A 20,658-nucleotide genomic window follows, 5' to 3' on the forward strand; every position below is an offset into this window, starting at 1 on the left:
ACTACAGATCACTACATACGGCAAACCTGTCAGAAGACGTAAGGATGAAGTCAAGGGAAATGGTACAACTATGGCCAAATTTTGTTTCCTTTGACTTCGTGTATCCACCTGGTGATTCTGATCCTCTCCAAAATGTAATGGGTTCTAAGTTGGCCCATGCTACAACCCTCCACCGAGTTTTGTGAAAATCACTCTGGTAATTTTTGTATAATCCTGCTAAATAACGAACAAACGAACACAATAACACACCCAACTGAAAATATATCCTCCACCCCGCCAGTCGCCGAGCGCAGAGCCAGAGAGAGAGAAAGATTATCTTCAAAGGTTTCTTGGCTAGAGAGAATATAGGGATACAGTGAGAAACCTGGGCCAGTTGTGATGTTCAAGAAATACCCTAAAATTATACCTGGTTTGCCACAAAGATCTGCGTAGAAGTCTGATCTGTGAGTGACCCACAGATGAACTGAGTGAACTGGCACCATCGGGCACCAGCAGATGAACTGAATGAACTGGTGTATTACCCTACGGATCAGATGGCACCACAGCAGCCACGAGCGAGTGGCCATGTGTGCATGGGGAATAATTGCTTGCAGTTGTGGTGTGCAAAACGTGTGTGTGTGTCTGTCTGTGTGTGTGTGTGTGTGTGTGTGTGTGTGTGTGGTCATCAAGGGGTGCTCAGATCGCTGAGTGTGCGGCCGCTGAAACCCAAGCCCGGCTCCTCAATGCCCGCGCGTAGCGGCGCTGAGTCAGCAGCACCGGGAGAGACCACCTGCAGGAGACCAGCCGGTCTAGAGCGGCCATGTTGGATCTGTGGGCCCAGCCTTGGTCGTCTGCTTCCTGTGGGCTGGACATAGCCATTAACCCAATGCAGACGGTGGTTAGGGCACCAGAGGACTTCAAACCCACTGCCGATTATTTTTTTTTCCTTTTTTTTTTTCCATAAGGATTACGCTTACTCGGCTATCCACTCTAATGCTCTGTAGTATAGAATTTTGTCTGGTCTATGTTGTCGGGCGACTGTAGCTCAGTTGGTAGAGTGGGTCGTTCAGTGATCGAAGGGTCAGTGGTTCGGATCCCAGCTCCGACTGTCCACATGTCGAAGTGTCCTTGAGCAAGACACCTAACGCCAAATTGCTCCCAATGAGCAGGTTAGCACCTTGCATGGCAGCTGCCGCCATTGGTGTGTGAATGGGTGAATGAGAGGCCCTTGTAAAGCGCTTTGAGTGCCGCTCAGGTGGAAAAGCGCTATATAAGTGCAGTCCATTTATGTAATGTTTGATCTCTTCGGGAACTAGATATTGCTTTAAAGACTATACTGTGATTTTGTAGGCAAATAGGTTTGCAGTAGCATGGGCTCACTCAGATCCCTAGAAACCAGGATGAACGGTGTTGGCATTGTCTGTCGCCGGAGAAAGGAAGTCCACAGTTCTGGAAAAGAAGGATAAGAGACACCATGATTCTTTCACCACCTTCCATAATGGACTGGCTACTGATGAATGGAGTTGCACTGTCTCCCATCCTTGAGAACAGCCAAAACCGCTCCATGCTTATTTTCAATCCACTGTCATTTTAATCCGTTTGCGTCTCAGAAATCATTGGTTTTTTTTGTAACGGCTGCAGACATAACAGGGCTGACCTCCGCGGTTGTTGCGTCTGGATGTGGGTGCAAACAACAGTGTCAGCTGGGGGAGAGGTACAACCAAGGCAGAAAGTTGATATTGTCACCCCGCCAGTGTAGATATTCAACATCCGTAGAACTCCCTCTGAGGACTTGTGTTCTGCAAACACGGTCATCCCTCCACAGTTGCAAGGTTGAGCCTTTGAATCATTCGCCAAGCGAGTGAGAGCACTCCGACCTGACTGAACATACCGCACATTCTCTTCCGGTGAGATTAGAGACAATATAGGAACTCTGTATATTTTCAGGTTCATGTTGGGACATACACTCTTAAAAAAAAAAAAAGGGGTGCTACAGTATATGGGGCCGTGTCTAAGAATATAATAACCCTCTGAAGAAAGGTTCCAATGTTTTCAGGTCAGAAAGAACCCTTGGGTGTTCCAAACAGCACCTTATTGAGCTGAAAATTCTTTCTTTAGGGGACTGTTACACTAGTCTTCGGGGGGGGGGGGTCGCAGAGGGAGTTCAACGGATGTTGAATATCTACACTGGCGGGGTGACAATATCAACTCTGCCTAGGTCGTACCTCTCCCCCAGCTGACACTGTTGTTTGCTAGAGGGTTCTTCTTTCCGATTCCACCTCAGCGAAGAGAATAGGGCAGCGTTGAGCCGAGTCTTCACTCTGCAGTGCCTGTAGAGTTTACTGGGGATCGGTTTTCAAAGAGATGCAGGGTCCCTTGGATCACAAGGCAGATCGCGACAGGAAGAGGGGAGGACAGTGACGAGGACGACCATATTTGGTCATAAATCTGCCGTTTGCGGTCAGTGGGAAGCGGGGGAGCGTCAGGGCTCCCGGGATTTAGGGCCATGTTTGTTTGTTCAAAGAGGAATAATACACTCCGCCTCTCACGTATACAGTGCCCCCCCCCCCGCCCATACCCCCCAGACACACCTCACATACACCAACCCCCCACCAGTCATGTCTCTCAGGGTTTCGATGGAGACCTCTTGCAGTGACCGTCTCTCTTTCTTACCCCTTGGTCTTTACCCTCGCTCTGTCTCAAGCTGTGAAACCAATATGTTTATCCTCCCGTTGAATCAGATGTCTAAATATCACATTTTCTCATCTCCGGTGTCTTTATACTCCTTTACCTCCCATACCCCCCCCCCCCCCCCCCACGGTGCTGACCGTTCTAAACCTGACTTTTCATCAGCAAATGTATCAGCCTCTCTCTCCCTCTCCCTCCCTGCTGATCCCACTACCATCTAAACATTTACCGGCAAATACCAGCGCAGGGAAGAAAAGGCAGGCCTTCCTGCATTCTCCAGGCGGTGACTCTCTCAAACCTCCACTGGCATGCTGCAGTTGACCGCATACTTCTCCCGATGCAAACCAGATGTGGAACTATAATGTATGGCAGCCATTTTTTTTTTCAAGTCAAAGGAAGACGAATGTAGGCCAAAAATGTAGTCTTTTGACCATCCACAGTGATGACCCAGATTTATTTTCCAAATCCAAAATTGTCCTTCGTGGTGGTTAAAAAAAAGCTGTGTATATGATTTTGCGTAATTGTGATGTTATTGTTTTGAGTCGGATGGAGCGTTATGGCAAGTTGGGGTAGAGTCATGATCGCAGAGGGGGGGGAGGAGGAGGGGGGAGGAGGGGGGGGGGCAGGGAGCTAGATGCATTTTGGCTTTTCTTTAGCTTATCATTCACGAACACCCTCTCGAGAAGCTGTGTCCTCTTCCTGCCTGCCAAGAATCATCTGAATATGATTACATCAGGCAATTGTCTCTTTGGCCTTCGCAGAGGTCAGTAAGTCTATAATTATCTATGAGACCTGTGTTTTGCCTTTTCACTGAGGTGCATTGATATGCACTAAATCACCACAAAATCTATCAGAAATACAGTTAAGCTCCACTTTTGACTTGAAAAGCCAGCTGGTTTGTCTCCCACCCCTCCTTAGCGCTTAAGCTAACACTACTTTGACATTTTCCTCTAGTTGTTTTGTAGAGCTGGCATCTCTTCCCTCTTGACTTTCCTCTCAGTGTTGTGGAGTGGCATTAGCACTAGCATAGCTTAACTAGACGCAACATCAACGCTAATATCAAAAGAAGCTAAAATCACATCTTTACACACTTGTGCTTATTAAAAGCCGCAAGAAGGGACAAATTACAAAGTCCACGTGACGTTTTCCAACACAGGTACTCATTTGGCTTCCTTCATCTTTACGACGCTGGCTTTCAGTGGAGCTCGCTGTCACCTCCCACTCCGGCCCAGACTGTGATTAAGTGCTCAGGGACAATGACGGGTTAGGTCCCCCGGTGTCTGGTCCGCAGCCCACAGCCCTCCCTGCCCAAGTCCAGCCCCAGTCTGTGTGAGGCCGAGAGGCTACACACCTCCAGACTTGTGTACATGTGCGAGCCCCCAGGAGGGTCCATCACCCTCGGGCACCGTAGCTCCCCCGCCTGGACCCCCCTCCTGCTCCTACTCAAGCTCAAGGAAGTGGCAATGCTCAGACCGAAACCTGCTTTTATTTAGCGTACGATCCGTGGCGCCCCTCACGCCGACCCTGGCGGGTGTAAACGGCGCTGCTTGGCCACAGGTCACTCGACGCTGCCCTGACCCTTAAAAACGATGCCGTGCTGGGCGAGGGTTAGAGGCTCATGTTTAAGGACATGGCATTGTACTTAGCCAGGCTAGCATCTGCACTGTAGAGTACTGAGTATTGCACAGTCACTGAGCTCCAGTGGCCAACATAGCGCAGTACGTAGAAAGCATAGTCATTCATTGTTTATGCTATGCTAGCATGCTCACTGGAACACAAGCCTATGACATAGTGCATATACATGCCAATTGCCAATCAGATACAGAAAGGATCCTTGTGGTCTGATGGTTTGTGTTGATTCCAGCTTGTTACAGTGAGACTGTGTGTTTGTGGAAGAGGGTGTTTCATGAACCATTTCCTTTGCCTCTGCTGATAACACTCATTGGCTCACTCCTTTCCCTCATGTTACTGGAGGTTCCTTATCTGATGCGATCGAAGCCCACAAGAACAGCAACCAATGAGTGCAAACAGATGTAACAAGTAGACTTTATCCTAGTTTGATCGTATTTTGGCTTCATCCTGAACCCATCTAGTCCAGAATGTTCAACCGAGCGCTTCACGATGTCCTGGGTCATGGCTGTGGCCAGGAACATATCCAGCCACCCTGACCCCATGCTGTGTTTTGTCATGTCATGTTTATTTTATGGAGTGTCTAGCCCTTGAGAATGTTGATCCAGCATGTCTTCCTATCAACGGACGTTGCCCTTGTTTGACATCGCTAAACTAAAGGGAATGGCATCCCTATAACATTCTGACACAAACAGGGGTTCTGGACCACTGAAACAGTCTTGTGCAACTCTGGGCCACTGACATTTGCATTAGTCACTGAGTGGAAAGTCTTGTTCAGTGGACAAAGCCTGAGACATAAGGTAAATAAGACAGGGATACCCTCTCCCCCCACAAACTCCCATTGGGTAAGAACACAAATTAACTTTTCTCAAGTGCTTTTTTGACACCGTGCTTTATTTTTGATGTGCTCAACCGGGCCATGCCTCAAATGATATACTCGAGTGTCCAGCGCTGTATTTTCCCCTGTCTCGTAGCCAGCCAGGGAGCTTTACTCTGTCTGGAAGACGTCCAGACAGCAGACAGAGCACAATGTGGTGGTATGTGTTTATCCCAAACCCAGCGTTTCACTTTCCCCCCGCTTTGATTTAAGACATGTCCTAGGTTTCAGAACCCACTCCAAATTTCATTTTCCCTCTAAATGTCACCTCTCTCACTCTCTCTCTCTCCCTTTGTCTCCCTGTTTGATTTGGTCTCGTTTTCTTATCTCTCTCTTTCTGTCACCTCTGTTGCCCTAGTGTCCCCCCGCCCCCACACACACACACACACTAGCAGACATACATACTGTAGCGTACCGGTACAACGTTCTAGGGAACTGCTGTGGTTGCATTCCCCGTCTCAACCACTCACACCACCAGCTGGAGAGGTGTCGGCACTACAGTGAGAGGGAGGGGAGCTGTGGAGCTCCTACTGGGATTCAGCGGAACAGGCCATCCGAAGCTCCTCCCAGGCTGGATGAACCCTGGTGCAGAAGATGTGCCTGTACTGTAGGTCTCAGTGCCTCTGCTTTGCATGAAGCACACACATGGTACATTCAGGCATCCACAATGAAAGCCTGTGCCCTTATAAACATGTGTAGATAGGCGTCTGTTGATGCGTCAACCCTATAAACACAGTGTATATATAGATGCAGCAGAACTGCCATGAGGTATTAATACGCTGTCTGCTGACCAAAACACGGCACGGTAACCGGTGGCTAGGTTCCAAAAGGGCTCTTGTAACACGCAAGTGCATTTTGACGTTTTGACAGTAGTTTATTTTCCGATCCTTATCATCTTAATTCTACATGGTCGGATGGAAACGTTCTAAACATAGTTTGCACTGTGCTTGTAAGCCTACAATTCACTATGCAAAAATATTTGAATGTCCATTTTCCACAGGCACCTTTGGCAGTGTGATGCAACGTTTTCCACTCCTGGGTTCAGTGGTCTTCTTATCAGGGTGGACACTGTTGGACCAGTTTTTGTGGTTTCTGTTGGTTGGTTGAAGTACAATAGAAGAACAGAGGAATGGTCCGGGTAGAGGACTAGTAACAGCTGGCAGTAGGAGCACCTTGTGTGTGTGTGTGTGTGTGTGTGTGTGTGTGTGTGTGTGTGTGTGTGTGTGTGTGTGTGTGTGTGTGTGTGTGTGTGTGTGTGTGTGTGTGTGTGTGTGTGTGTGTGTGTGTGTGAGAGAGAGTGCGTGTGCTTGTGTGACTTTCAAACTTCAGAAAATGGACCAAGGCACGCACATCCAAAATGTTTAAAACTGGGCGCTAGACAGAAAAACAAACTCATCAGGAAAAGTAGAGTCTGAACACCAGAAATATGCTCCCAGGATTTTTTATTGACACCAAGGTGACATTCTGGGCTACAAGCCCTTCTTCAGACCTACTTTCAAACTTCACCATAGGCCAGAGTTACCGACTAAGAACGCCACCTTCCTGCCGATCGAGGTCCATCGGCTATTCCATAGTAGGGTGCTGAGGGTGCTGACCAGGTGTGCATATCTGTTTGTGTGTGTTTGTGTGCGTGCATGCGTGTGTGTGTGTTGCAGTCTGTCTCGTATCAGTGTGTGTTTGTGTGCTCAGTCGCAAAGTATACAGAGGCTAACAAAAGCCTGAGCCCTACACTGAACACCTGTTGGGTAAAGTACACAGTGCAGGGCGGTGTCTATGTCTAATTCTCCTGAGCGGCCCTGTCGTGTTTGCCTCAGCTCAGCTCCAGTAGTACTGACTATAGCACTGACTCACCCAGGCTCTGATCCACAGTAATCTCCAACAGACGATTACAGCTGAGGAGAAATGACAAGCAGCGGCTCATTTTTCCGCCCCGAAGAGATGTCTTTTTGGGGGGTTTTAACACAACTCTTGTAACATAGTATGATGTTTCACCCTTTCCCCTTGACTTTCAAATGGCTTCTCGTTGACGATTCTGCACAACAGTCTTTCTCTCGGTATTTGGCGTGCCAGCGGCTGGGAGTGTATTAGCATGGACGGGTTACGTCATAATTCGCTGGCGCAGCATTGCCGGCCGCTACTTGCTACAGTCAAGGGGGCTGTCTCCTATGCTGATGTAACCTACTGTCTACAGCTTTGTCTGGCTTTACCAAAACAGACATTTTACAAGCCTATCTATCTTCTGATTGGCCGGCGGGACAGGGGGGGAAGAGGAGCGAGCTCGGTTCCCAGCGGGGAGTGCAGTCAGTTCATTTGGAGTGAACCGGAGCGTGAGCCCAGTTTGGGCAAGGGGATTAACGGGCCTGTGGGACCAGCCCGCGGGAGCTGGCCTACCCAGGGTCGTCCCTCTGCTTAGTGTCCTCAGTATGTGCCAAGAGGGAGGCTTGTGACGACGACGCTGGCCTCACTGACCTCTATGTCTCTCTGCGGTCTCACCGGCTGCGAAGAATCACACTTTGCCAACTGACAGGCTCGAAGGAGTTACAGTAAAAGAGCAAGGGAGAGAGACATTTCTGAGAAGTCACTCAGTTTGACCTACTGTACATAGTGAAGCAATTACGGTATCGGGATACAATTCCATTCAGCTAGCTAGATATCTTTTCAGGCAGTTAAGAATTCCCAGAGGATTGTTATAGTGCAGATTACATGAAGATACCAGAGAATCCGTCCTATCCTAAGAATAGGGGGTTGTAAACAGACTTGTAGGGTCATTGTCCTTGAATGGGTGTTGTACGCTTTCCTTGAAGCCCACGCGCTCCCAGGGGATTGTGGGTCGGTCACTACTCCAATATTTGTGAATGTTGTTAACAGAGAGCTGGGGTTCTTAGTCACTGGGTCTGGATCCTTGAGCATGAAGAGGTGGATCTCGTCTGGGAACTCAGGATACACCGGGAGAAAAGCACTGTGGAATGGACCCCTGTGGGTCGAGTGTGGTTCACTGAGAGACAGTTCCGAACCTTACCCCTCTAAACACAACCTCTCTGTCTTTCTTTCCGTCTCTCTCTCTCTCAGCTCCCTTCTCCTCTCCATTGACCACTGTTTCACCTCTTTTAGGGAGGAGGGGCTTGTCTGGGAAGGGACGGTCGACCTACGTGTTCTCTGTTTCTGAGTTCAGCCAGGTCTCTCCGCCAAGGTTTGGGGGTCAGGCACGCTGACGTCACGCTGGTCTCTGTGAGAGCGTGGTTCCTGCGCCTGCCATCGGGACCTCATTTCCCCATTCACGCCGTCTACAGCAGACCGCTCAACATGATCACATCTGACATCCGAAATGCTACGAGACCGAAAGTCGAAACAGGGAACTTTTCCTTTCAAAGCAGTACATGTTTATTATCAGGCTTTGGAGTCCTCGCTAGTGTAATGTTCCCATCCCAGGCTAGCTAGCTGCTACCTAATGGTACTGTAAGTGATTGCCGGCAAGCTAGTTATTCTAGCTGCAGCCCACGGCTCTCCAGAGACCATAAATACACTTGTAGTTAGGAAGGAAGGCAACGCCAGGGCTGGCACGGTCTGAGCTGAGAGGAACGGAGAGGGCCGTTTGAACTCCCTGGATGATCCAATCCAGGTACAGAAACCGATAGTCTCCATGGGATGTTTTGACATATCACACACAATATTGTTTGGGCTTTTCTTCAGCTGTGCATGTTTTTAATCTACCCTTAAGTGCTGTTTAGTCATCGTTTTTTATAGTTTGTTTGCAAGCCAATACAAATGAGCCAGCAAAGGGCAATAAACAGCTGTTCCATGTTGTACTTTTCTGTCATGACTGACATCGTAGCTATGAACCTTTGCCTTGAGTGAATGTGAGTCATGTCTCTTCCCCTTTACCAACCTGGCAACCCGAGCATAACACATACCTGGCTCTTGAGGTAAGACGGGGTCCAAGGCAGGCTCTCGTTAAGGGCCGAGCATTTACCTTGACTAATACGACGGAGGAGCATTGGACCCTGGAAGTTTGCCAGGTGAAATCCTCTGCCATATAAGGTGTTCTACGCCGACAGCCAGCCGGTCTCTGGTTGTCCTGTGCTGACAGCCAGCCTCCGGTGGCGGATGCGACGCGAGGGGAGTCTCTGGTCTCCTTGGCGGATGCTGGTATCGCTTCCCTCATCAGACGAAGAGCTATGGTGATGTGAGCCAGGGCAAACATAAGGGCCACAGGTCTCCCTAGCAGTTACACTCCCTAATTTATGTCTCGACTCAATTAAAGGGAGGGTTGAAAGTGGATCTCCTAAACAAGAGTAAGTGGTGTGGTCTTAGCAGAGGCAGGGTGGCAGGTTATTTATGAACGCTGGAAGCAGGTGAGCTCTTTTTATCTTCAGCCTCTCACACCCCAGCTGATTAAGAGCATTTTCTCACAAAGAGCCGAGAGACGTGAAATATGAGCGTCTAGGGCTGCTGTTTACTTTGATCATGTTTCCTGTGTGATTACGCTGTGTGTGTGTGTGTGTGTGTGTGTGTGTGCGTGCGCATGCCTGTGTATGTGTGTGTGCCTGTGTGTGTGCGTGTGTGCGAGCGAGCGCGCATAACATGTGCGTTCATGTAAGACAGGCAGCACAATCAGAGTCTAAAGTCTGATAGCTGGTTCATTATTTCATCCGATATGATTATTATTCCTCGGAGGTGGGAATGGCGGGCTGCTGTTTGCTCTGCCAGAAGGAAGGCAAGATCACTTATCACAGTCCTTTCCTCCAGTCACGCTGTAATGTTTTGGGAACTTGATATTGTTGCCATAATGGTCTGACAATATTATTGTGTCCTCTTGTTTACGTTATGGTGTTAGATAAAGGGTACAATCCCAGTGTCGCTGTAAAAAAAAAAGGATACTTACAGTAGAGTAGGTTTGCATGTGTCCATAATGTTTAATTCAAGCATGTTCGTAGTATGTACTGTTTGACAACGCGTACGTCTGTTAGAATGCTTTGGCAGCTCTGTGGTCGGTCTCCGTCTCCCTGTTCTCTGCTGCTGAGCTCGCCGTCTCCGTTGGTGGTCTGTGCACCTCACACATACATAAATATTTACCTCATAAATATTTACAGGAGAAGCGTGCAAATGTCTGTGCTTCCAGCGCCGTGATGCCATCTTTCCACTTGGGCATGGGGGTTTGGGGGGGGGGGGGGGGTCGCTTGCCTCTGGGTGTTTGATTCTGTCTGATCTCTTTCATCTGAGCGTGTAGATTTGGAGGGGTTGATAGTGTTGTAAATAAAGCCCCGAAGTGACAGATTAATCTAGTGCTCGCTCTCTCTCTCTCTCTCTCTCTCACTCTCTCTCTCTCTCTCTTTCTTCCTCTCTTGCCTGCTCTCTCTTTCGCTTTCTTCCTTACACACACTTTTCCTCTCTCTCTCTCTCTCTCTCTCTCACACACACACTGTCTTTCTCTCCCTCTCCCTCTCTCTCTGTCTCACTCTCTCTCTTTCTCTGCATCTCGCTTTCATTGAACGGCTATAAAAGTTAATAGGCGTTTTGTACGACCACTCATGAAAGTCACGTCTCTCCCCCTGTCCCTCCCTCTCCCTGTCTGTCTCACTTTGTGTCTGAGCTCCACTCCAGCTCTACTTACAGCGGTAGAGCGCCGCACGTCAAACAAGCTGTGGGTATTAACGTACGTTAACATAAACCTGCAGGAAAACCTTCGCTCTGGGTTTGACAGAGAGGGGTGGATATTTATTCTCTCCTCCTGCCTTTTTTCTGGCCTGGCATCGCCGTCCTGATCACATGAGCTCACATTCTGTCTCTCTCCACAGATCAGTCTGGTAACGCTCCTGTTCAGACAGATTTCCACCCGGTCTGTTCCCGACCGAGCCAATCATAACCGTTAATCTAACACGGGGAGGTTTTAATATGATTGTACCCACTTGATATGATGACTACCCCATGTTTCGTTGCTGATTGGTTGCAGGTCTATCCAATTGCATCCAGAGGCCTTTTGGTCTCCAACTGTCGATAACGGCCACTGGAAATAAAAAATGAACCGATAACTTCCAGACCCTTCGCATTTTTGCGAATTTGATCTGCCGAGACCTCCAGTGATGACTGAATGCTTACATCCGCTCCTTTCTCCTATCGCAGGCCTAGAAAAAGTCACCATGAACGATCGCTTCGACTGTGACAACTGCAAGGAGTCCCTGTACGGCAGGAAGTACATCCAAGCAGATGACAGCCCCTACTGCATCCCCTGCTATGACACTCTGTTCGCCAACACCTGCGATGAGTGCAAGGAGCTCATTGCTCATGATGCCCGGGTAAGGCAGCCAATTGGGAGGACAATAGTGGATTAACTAACATCTAAATAATGGATATGATATATGTGTGTATATACTGTATAGTGTGAGGTAAAATGAATGTTACAGCCACTCTGTCTTCTTAATGTTGTACTTTGTAAGTTAAATGAGGCGTAGCCAATCTAATCTGTGAGGTAGCTCACAGCATGGGATAATTTAACACACAATTACAGATGATTTCCACCAGATCTACATTGGGCAATAATTTGTCTCAAACCTCAAAATGCTCCATGAGGAAACGTCTCCCTCTTCACCACAATCAAGTTAGTTTTAATCTCCCCTTGATGAAAAACACAAACACGGGGTGGATCATTTAAGACGGGCGTTAGCTGGCAGAGCGCAGGGACGGGAGGGGACTGTAGGATAGACCAGGCTAGAGTCTAAGACTGTACACACCCAGATGGATGGAGGGATGGATGGATGGATGGATGGGTGGGTGGGTGGATGGATGGATGGATGGATGGATGGATGGATGGATGGATGGATGGGTGGGTGGGTGGGTGGATGGATGGATGGATGGATGGATGGATGGATGGATGGATGGATGGATGGATGGATGGGTGGGTGGGTGGATGGATGGATGGATGGATGGATGGATGGATGGATGGATGGATGGATGGATGGATGGATGGATGGATGGATGATGGGTGGGTGGATGGATGGATGGATGGATGGATACTGTAGATAGATAGATAGATAGATAGATTGGACTCACTCACTCTCTCACACACACACACACACACACACACACATACACACACACATACACTCTCTCTCTCCCTCTCCAGACCCCCATGTGGCTGTAATGAACCTACAGTCATCAACGAAAATCCCCGGATGGCCGACAAGACATGTCACAGATCTCAATGACCTAAATACGTAGCGTAATACTCTGCATGCGCGTGATATACAGACAGCACGCTGACCCACCCCCTGTGTGCTACTCTACCAGGAGCTATTCTACGAGGACCGCCACTACCACGAGCACTGCTTCCGCTGCTTCCGCTGTGACCGCTCGCTGGCGGACGAGCCCTTCACCAGCCAGGAGGAGGCGCTGCTGTGCAACGACTGCTACTGCAACGAGTTCTCCTCCAAGTGCGTGGCCTGCGATAAGACCGTCATGCCAGGTAACGGAGGACACGCCCCTTCTTTCTCCATGCGGGACACGCGTGAACAAGATGCGCCGCTAGGCTCAAGAGTAAAATGGACCTGACGGAAAAAAAAGGGAGAGAGAGTGAGATAATAGAAGGCAGAGGGAGAGACAGAAAGATGGAGAGAGAGGGAGAGTTAAGGAAGAAAGAAATAGAGAAAGTGTCAAAGAGAGAACAAGAGACAGATTGAGAGGGAGAGAGTAAGAGTGAGAGCAGGAGAGAGAGAGAGAGAGAGAGAGAGAGAGAGAGAGAGAGAGATAGTCAGTGAGTCAGTGCCAGGTCTGAATGTGACAGAGTAATTGCCAGTCTGCCTGACTTGTTGTCTGTGAGCCAGATCCTCCGAGCTGGCCGTCCGCCAGCTGTCTGATGATAATAAGTGATAAGCCCGTAAACTATTTCAGCACCGCTGCAGCGGCCAAAAAACGAAGTCGTAAACTGAGCAAATGATTCCAGGAAAGGCATGGTGTGCCTTGTACAGACGTGGTCCTCCTCATATGTGAGAAGGCGGCGTGATAAAGTGTAAAGCTTAATTTATACTCAGTCGACAAGTGTCATACGACAAATGTCTGTCGACAGAAGAAAAAAAATGTTGACCGACATTTAGCATTTATACTTATACTTTATTTAATATGTAAGTCACTTTATTAAAGCTTCTTTTAATTTGACTAAGAAGAGTGCCTTGGACTCGGTGCTCTTTTTACTTCAGCAAGGTGTCTGATCACCTCCATGGTAACTTGCAGACGGGTGGCTGATTGATCCATGGCAATGAACGTGCCTTCTATCTAGCTATCCAATCACAGCTGTGCAACAAAAGTGTCGGCGACAAAGTAAAAATTGGCCTTAAGAATCGCCTATGTCAGAGCAGATCAAAGTTGAGGGTTTTTCCTGGTGAGGTCACATGGCCAGTAGACTCACAAAGTCTCTAAACACTGCGCTCAACTGCTGAAGACATTCGTCCAGATTTTGTCGCTAAAAGTGGTCGCTAAAATGTTTTGTTTTGATTTGATTCTCCATTCCAGTCTGTTTGGAGGACATCATTTCTGATAAGGCGGGTCCTTCACTCTATTGGAGGGTGTGTAGGCAGTGTCTCTGATTGGTAGCGTCGGTTTTTGGTGCTGTTCTAGCAACAATATTCAATGGAGATGTCTCCAGACTTTCGGTGGCGGAGATATCAAAGTCTGGCATCGCGAGACTACATAGTCAGGAAAACTGCCTGCCCTAATTGCATGTTCTAGGGCAGTAGGACACTAGGGCAGTAGGACACAGCTATCAGTAACAGTGATGTGCTAAGCATGTGCCCTGTCAGCAATGTCTCCAAGTAGGTTGTGTGCTATCAAGCTCAACTTGGTAAGGCTCAGGTTTCTAGTTCTTTGAAGTTTTCCCCAACCTTAAAGCATTGTCTCACCACGCCCATCTCCCTGCCTCCTTCACACACACACACACACACACACACACACACACACACACACACACACACACTCAATCACTCACTGTCTTCTCAGTTTATAATCAGGTGATAAGCTCAAGTAGTTTACCAAGCTGCACACAGCCATGTTGGGAAAGGCCACAGTGTTTCTCTCGCCAATTTCAATGGAAGCCTCAGCAGCTCTCTTGCTTATCCAGAACTGATCTGATAGGGTGCTGAAATGGCACCAGTTGCCAGGGATATCCATCCAGGCGTTGAAGTGTTGTGCTCTGTTGAGAGGCGGGATCTTGGATTTGTTCTCACTCGGTTTTTCCCCTCAGCAATTATTTTCCTCAACGGTGACATTCTGTTGCTGTTATCGCCGTCTGTTGTCATTCAACACACACTTCAGCCCGTTCTGTTATTTCTCGTCCTCAGACTTCTGTTTCTCTCTTTTTCTTCCCCAAACTTATTTTCTACCCACGTTATTATGACCCCCACCCACCACCTCCCCCCCCCCACACACACACACACACACATCCACCTCACCCACCCAGGCACCAGGAAGTTGGAGTACGGCGGTTCCACGTGGCATGAGGGCTGCTTCATTTGCCACAGCTGTGAGCAGCCCATCGGCTCCAAGTCCTTCATCCCCGATAAAGACGAACACTACTGCGTGCCCTGCTACGAGAACAAGTTCGCCCCGCGTTGCACGCGCTGCAAACAGGTCAGCACGGCAGAACGAGGGAGAGAGAGGGGGGGGAGGAGGGGTTGAAATGTCAACAATTTTCACAGAACCACATCAGGTTCAGAGAACATGTTGTGCAGGGCGTCTTCCTTGGCAGGAAGATCTTGAGACGAATTGATGTTTTTTTTCGGGGAATCGTTGCTTTGAACAAGACAGGTGTTTCGATAACCTTTGACCCTTCCCGCTCCTACTCCTCAGGCCTTGGCTAAAGGCGGGGTGACCTATCGGGACGAGCCCTGGCACAAGGAGTGTTTTGTGTGCACCGGCTGCAAGGTGCAGCTCGCCGGCCAGCATTTCACCTCGCGTGACGACAGCCCCTACTGCCTCAAGTGCTTCGGCAGCCTCTACGCCAAGAAGTGCGAGGCCTGCAGCAAGCCCATCACAGGTAGGCCGACGCCACCGCTACTCGCCACGTCACTTGAGTGGAAACGTTGAACCATGTTTGTTGATTTAGATTTTCCTATCATCCTATCGTCTTATCTTATCGTCCTCCAAGGGGACAGGGCGATTCGTTGTCTTTTGTTGTTTAATATGGATTTTTCGCCTTTTTACTTTTTTGAGTAGAATCTTGTGAAGTGAATTCATCGGCATCAGTTTGCCGACCGAGAGACTCTGTTTCTCAGTTTGATCCTAGAAAAAGAGTTTGAATAGTCAAATCAAATCAAACTTTATTTGTATAGCACATTTCATACACAGAGGCAACACAATGCGCTTTACAGAGAGCAATAGGCCCAGCCCCTACATATTCCATCGGGAAGCAAAAAAAACTTTTCACCCGGGGGCCAGAAAGGTGAGCTAAGGATAGTGACTGTAGTTGCTCTCTTGGAAGCTGTCAGCTGTGAGCTCCTGTTGAGGGATGTGTCCCCTTGTGTGTTCCAGGTTTTGGCGGGGGGAAGTACATCTCTTTTGAGGAGCGTCAGTGGCACCAGACGTGCTTCGCCTGCACACAGTGCTCCGTGTCTCTGGTGGGCGCCGGCTTCTTCCCCAACGGCGACAAGATCCTGTGCCGCGAATGCAACAGCCTATAGGAGTGCCCCTTCCTCTCCCCCCTGTACACGCCCTTCACCTGTCCCCCCCCCCCCCCCCAGCTCCCTCATCTGACTTCTTCGCCTAACAACTGCAGGAGCCCCATTAATGTTAAGGCTGTTATCATTGGCCCTCTCAAGTCATGTCTACACAAAGCCAGACAGACAAACACACACACACACACACACATACACATACACACACACACACACACACACACACACACACACACACACACACACACACTGCTTACCCGTTGGCCCTCATTCTCCATAGTGTTTTCTTTTTTCTGTAAAGTCGAGATCTAGGTATCAGGCTACTCCAGCCAAAGAACAGTCATCATGAGCCCTCCATTCCCATTACCCAACAGACACACACCTCCTTCACCTGTAGCCTTCATTTGGGTCAAATTGTTTTAGGAAAACGATTATTTGCGACTTAGAGGGGTCATTTCGGGAGCAGTCAAAGATTGGGATCTGTCAAAGAAAACGTTGTCCAATCATGGAAATTTGAAGATTCAATGTCCCTGAGTTTCCACTTGGCTACCATAGATGAATGGATTTAAGAGGCAGGGATTGAAACGTGTGGGGACCATTGAACACCTACAAACTGTACTTCAAAGATTTATATAAAGGACATTGTTTCTTTCTCTTGCCAAAATAGTGCCTTCAAGATAATATACACACAGTATACGGTACTGTATGTAATATCAAACAAAAGAAAAAATACACGCTAACTGCTTGCAAACCCTTACATTGTGTATGAATGAATCACTACTAATGAAAGTGAATCTTTTAAGATCAGCCACAGAAAACTGATATTTACTGCATTGTTTGCATGTTGTGGAAAGTATAGAATGGTTGAGTGCGTAAAAATCCTGTTTTATCTGCATTGTGCATATTGAATGTTGCCTTTATCCTTATTGTTTGCCCTTACTTGTTTCAAATCACTATTTGCTTCACGCTTTAGGTTTTGTCATATAAAATGTATTAAGCTTCCAGACGTTGCTCCAGAAAGAACTGGCTTCCAAAAGGGAAGAAAAACCTTAAAAATAACCCGAAAGAAGCCTGAAATAAACCACAAAACAAACAGAGAAAAAGACAACCAGAGAATGGAAATGTCCGGTCCTGTAGTTTATACTTGGGAAAACCATTATGTTTATGTAGCATAAACATAGCATAATCGTTTGCACTATGGATATAAATAATCCCTTCTATCGTTATACTACACATACCTCACTACAGTACAGTACATTACACCAAGGTCAAGCGTGTACAGTATCACACACAGGGCAATACAGCAACACACCAACCACTCCTAAAACCTTTTGTTTACCTTTTCCATGTTGACACTTACCCATGAATTAATGACATCTTCAGAACGTATTCACACCCTGATCTCTTCTGTTGTTATATTTAATCTTTATGTTAGTAGAGCTTCTCAGATGTGTGAGAATGAATGGGCTAGCCCCAAAGAAGCAGAACAGCTTTAAGCCATGGTCTATGCATGTGTGTCTTTTATATCTCGTCTCAAATATTTTGATTGTTGCAATTTATGTTCTTGTTTTTTATTGTTATTATAGGATGTCACATACACTATATGAAAACTCTAAAAAAAATGCTGTTCTATCATTATTTGAGCTTTGATGCTGGCAAGTCAGAGTTGGCGAATGTGCTTTTTATGATATTAAGAAATATGTAGAGAGAAACAGTAGGCCATTCATGTGATGGAAAAAAAAAATCAAATCAGTTTAAAATTGATTATCTTAAATTGTGCATTCATATTTGTTTAAGAAGTCTTACCAAATAAATCTAATTTGAATGTATGTACAGTATGTTGTTCTGTATTAAAGTGCATTTATTTGACTATACTTAGAAAATCAGTATGTTCAGACAACAAAATGAATATCCTCTAGTGAATATCCTCTAGTCTGTAGTAAATCTAATTACTGTGAATGCTATTCTTATAGTAGCCATGGTGCATCCCTCAAGCTCTCTTACTTAAGCTATGCAGACTTTTGTGTGTGTGTGTGTGTGTGTGTGTACAGCACGTGTGTGTGTGTGTGTGTGTGTGTGTGTGTGTGTACAGTATGTGTGTGTGTGTGTGTGTGTGTGTGTATACACACACACACACACATATATATATATATATATATATATATATATGAGTGTGTGGGGGTGTACGTGTGTGTTTATGCTGACTGGAGCATTTCATCGCCCTGATGAAGGCCAATAACAAACAGACCGCCAAATACGCTCTCCTGCCGGCATCGCTCTATGTCTTCCCCCCCCTCCCCCTGCCTTTCGGATTTTTTCACCAAAAAAGGAAATGGAAAAGTCGCACATGGAGGGGGGGAGGGGAGGACTAGTGGAAGTAGGAGAGAAAGAGTGTGGGATAGAGAGAGAGAGAGCGAAAGAAGAGGGAGGAGGATCTGAACATCTGGAGCTGCTCCATGGCACTTTCACTGGGGGGTCAGTTGCACACACGGCCCCTCAGATTTATGGGAAACGGAGTCCGTTAGGGAGGTGAGGGGTGCCAGGAAGGGTTAGCACAGGCCCATATGAGCCATCTCACAAAGACGAGGAGGTTTTGGTTCGGCGCCACAAGAGACACAGAGGCGCACGTAGCCCACTGTGCACGCTGCGCTGTACTGTAACACGTGCACTGCAGAATCACGGACGTTCTGCCATTAAAACATTTTTCAAGCACTTATCTGAACAGAATGTTCAACTAGCCAGATGCTACTACCCAAATACTGTTTAGAAATGTTTACACATTGAGACAAACAATGAAAGATTCAGGGTTGATAACCTCATTAATCCTGGGTCTGAAAAGTCAATCCCCTTGTGACAACTGCCATCTTTCATGACCTCACATCTAACATGAACATCAGCTGTTCTCGCCATCAGTGTTGGAGGTGTATGAAATGGGATTTGGCCCCATCAAAGGGGACAAACCTGAATGCCAGTCGAGTCCAGCCACAACCTGCAAGTGCAAACTGAACATCCCATCCTATGTTCTTACCACAACATGAAGAGTTTAACTCGCTCCTGCTACTCTCACTTTCCTTGAATTTGTAGACGTTTTTCTCTCTGCCAAGCCGAATCAGCCTGGGAAAACTCAGCCAGAGAAGAAAACACATTTTCATTGGCTTCATACTCAAGTGACGTGTTCGGCTAGCTTAATCGCTAAACATTTACAAATAGCATCAAAACTCAGTTCTCACACACTCATTCATGCTAAAAGGACCAATAATATTTCTACTCGGACAAAAGACATCAACATTTTGACTTTACATATACAGTTTGGCTGAATGTTAAGATAACATGACAGCCAGCTAGTTACTGATGCATATTTAGGCAGTGAGGTTAACTAGAATAACAAAAGTAACCATGGCGTTACTGGACATCAGTTTCTCTCTTATTCAAACGCAAGACTGTGTCATTCAGGCTGCCTGCCAGTTTGTTGTCCTAATCTCTAATTTGCGCTGATGTGGAGGAAAGGAATGGCAGCTCAGATGGGACAAATCTGGATGTTAGTTTTTCGTCATACTGCACCACCACATGTACTGTACTTTCCCCAGAAACAGAATTCCTTTGCAAAAGAGCAGCCTAAAATACGTTTGTTTTTCTTTTTATATATTTATCAATAGTCCTGAATCTGGTATGTTAATAAAAGTTACTGGACACACTGTATCTTTGTTCAAAAAACAAACTGAAGAGGTCAGCGGCCTGTTTTATAGACCGGTTAATTCCCCACTCCCACACATATAAAATGAATCCCACTAAATAGTTACACTACACTCATCACACTTCACGTGCGTGGCACAAAATAAATAATTGCCTCATCATTAAAGGTTATAACTGCTATAAAGCTCATAAAAGTGGGCGGGAGTGAGAGGGAGGGCTGGTGTAGAATAACACTAATTCCAGCTGGGATCCTGAGGTCTTGCAGGAAGCGGGGTCCATAAAGGCAGCAGTGAGGGGCGAGGATCATAGACTCCATATTGTTCCCACATGTCTTCTCTGCACCCACAGACAGGCTTGTCCAGGAGCATTAGGAGCCCTGGTTACTGAGAGAGCTATCAAACTCCATACAGTTAACGCCGGTTAAAACGACTGAAAGAAAAAGCCTAACCCTAACCCTATAACTAAGGTGACGTGCCACCGATGGTAATACAGATCATGCGAGGTTGAACACTTTTACGTTGATTCTAAAATGCACGTATTGATTTTATAGCAGCCTTTTAAAACACCTATAAACCTAAGAAAAACTTTTACAGGGCCCTTTCTTTGTTTCTGTTTGTTTTGTTCTACTGTATTAATCCCCCCAGGGTGGAATTGTCTTCTGCGCTTCCATCTCAACCATCGGTTCAGTCGTGCGTTGTCTTGCATAGTCAGACCTACTGTGTCTCCACACTTTGTTTGCACTGTGCCAGTGCTGGAGAAAGGTCTGGCTGCACTCATTGCATTTGGAGATATGGGAGACGTTGTATTTCTTTAAGCCAATCACAGTCGTCTTGGGCAGCGCCAAGCCCCGGACGCTGTGAGGGAGAGTGTCTCTTTGCCACTGATTGGGGCGGGGAGAATCTCCCGAGTCTAAGTCTAAGTCTGAAGTCGAGCATGACTGGCTCCCCTCTGGATGTTGTGAGATAGCGTTGAGGTCAAGTGCCTTGCTCAAGGGTACAACGGTACATATGCAGCCCTCCAGGCATCAATTAAGCAATTAAACCTTGTCAAATGTATACCCTAATTTGATTCTCAGAGCTTGGTTGTTTGTTGAATGTCACAATTTAATATGTTTTATTTTAGTTTCCCGATTCT

General features: G+C 47.2%; 1 protein-coding gene across 1 annotated transcript in view; it reads left to right on the forward strand.

Annotated features, from left to right (window-relative positions):
* fhl3a (four and a half LIM domains 3a) overlaps positions 1 to 15,837 on the forward strand; it is a gene marked incomplete at both ends in the record, with an annotated part of 32,193 nt that extends 16,356 nt beyond the window's left edge. Inside the window, 5 exons of the mRNA XM_084444113.1 lie at positions 11,294 to 11,466; positions 12,458 to 12,632; positions 14,619 to 14,788; positions 15,008 to 15,194; positions 15,689 to 15,837. Of these exons, the coding sequence (XP_084300239.1) occupies positions 11,294 to 11,466; positions 12,458 to 12,632; positions 14,619 to 14,788; positions 15,008 to 15,194; positions 15,689 to 15,837 (854 nt within the window). The remainder of the gene's footprint in view (positions 1 to 11,293; positions 11,467 to 12,457; positions 12,633 to 14,618; positions 14,789 to 15,007; positions 15,195 to 15,688) is intronic.
* Positions 15,838 to 20,658: the final 4,821 nt, after the last annotated feature.

Source organism: Borostomias antarcticus (genome assembly GCF_949987555.1).
Source record: "Borostomias antarcticus genome assembly, chromosome: 10".
Taxonomy (NCBI): Eukaryota; Metazoa; Chordata; class Actinopteri; order Stomiiformes; family Stomiidae; genus Borostomias; species Borostomias antarcticus.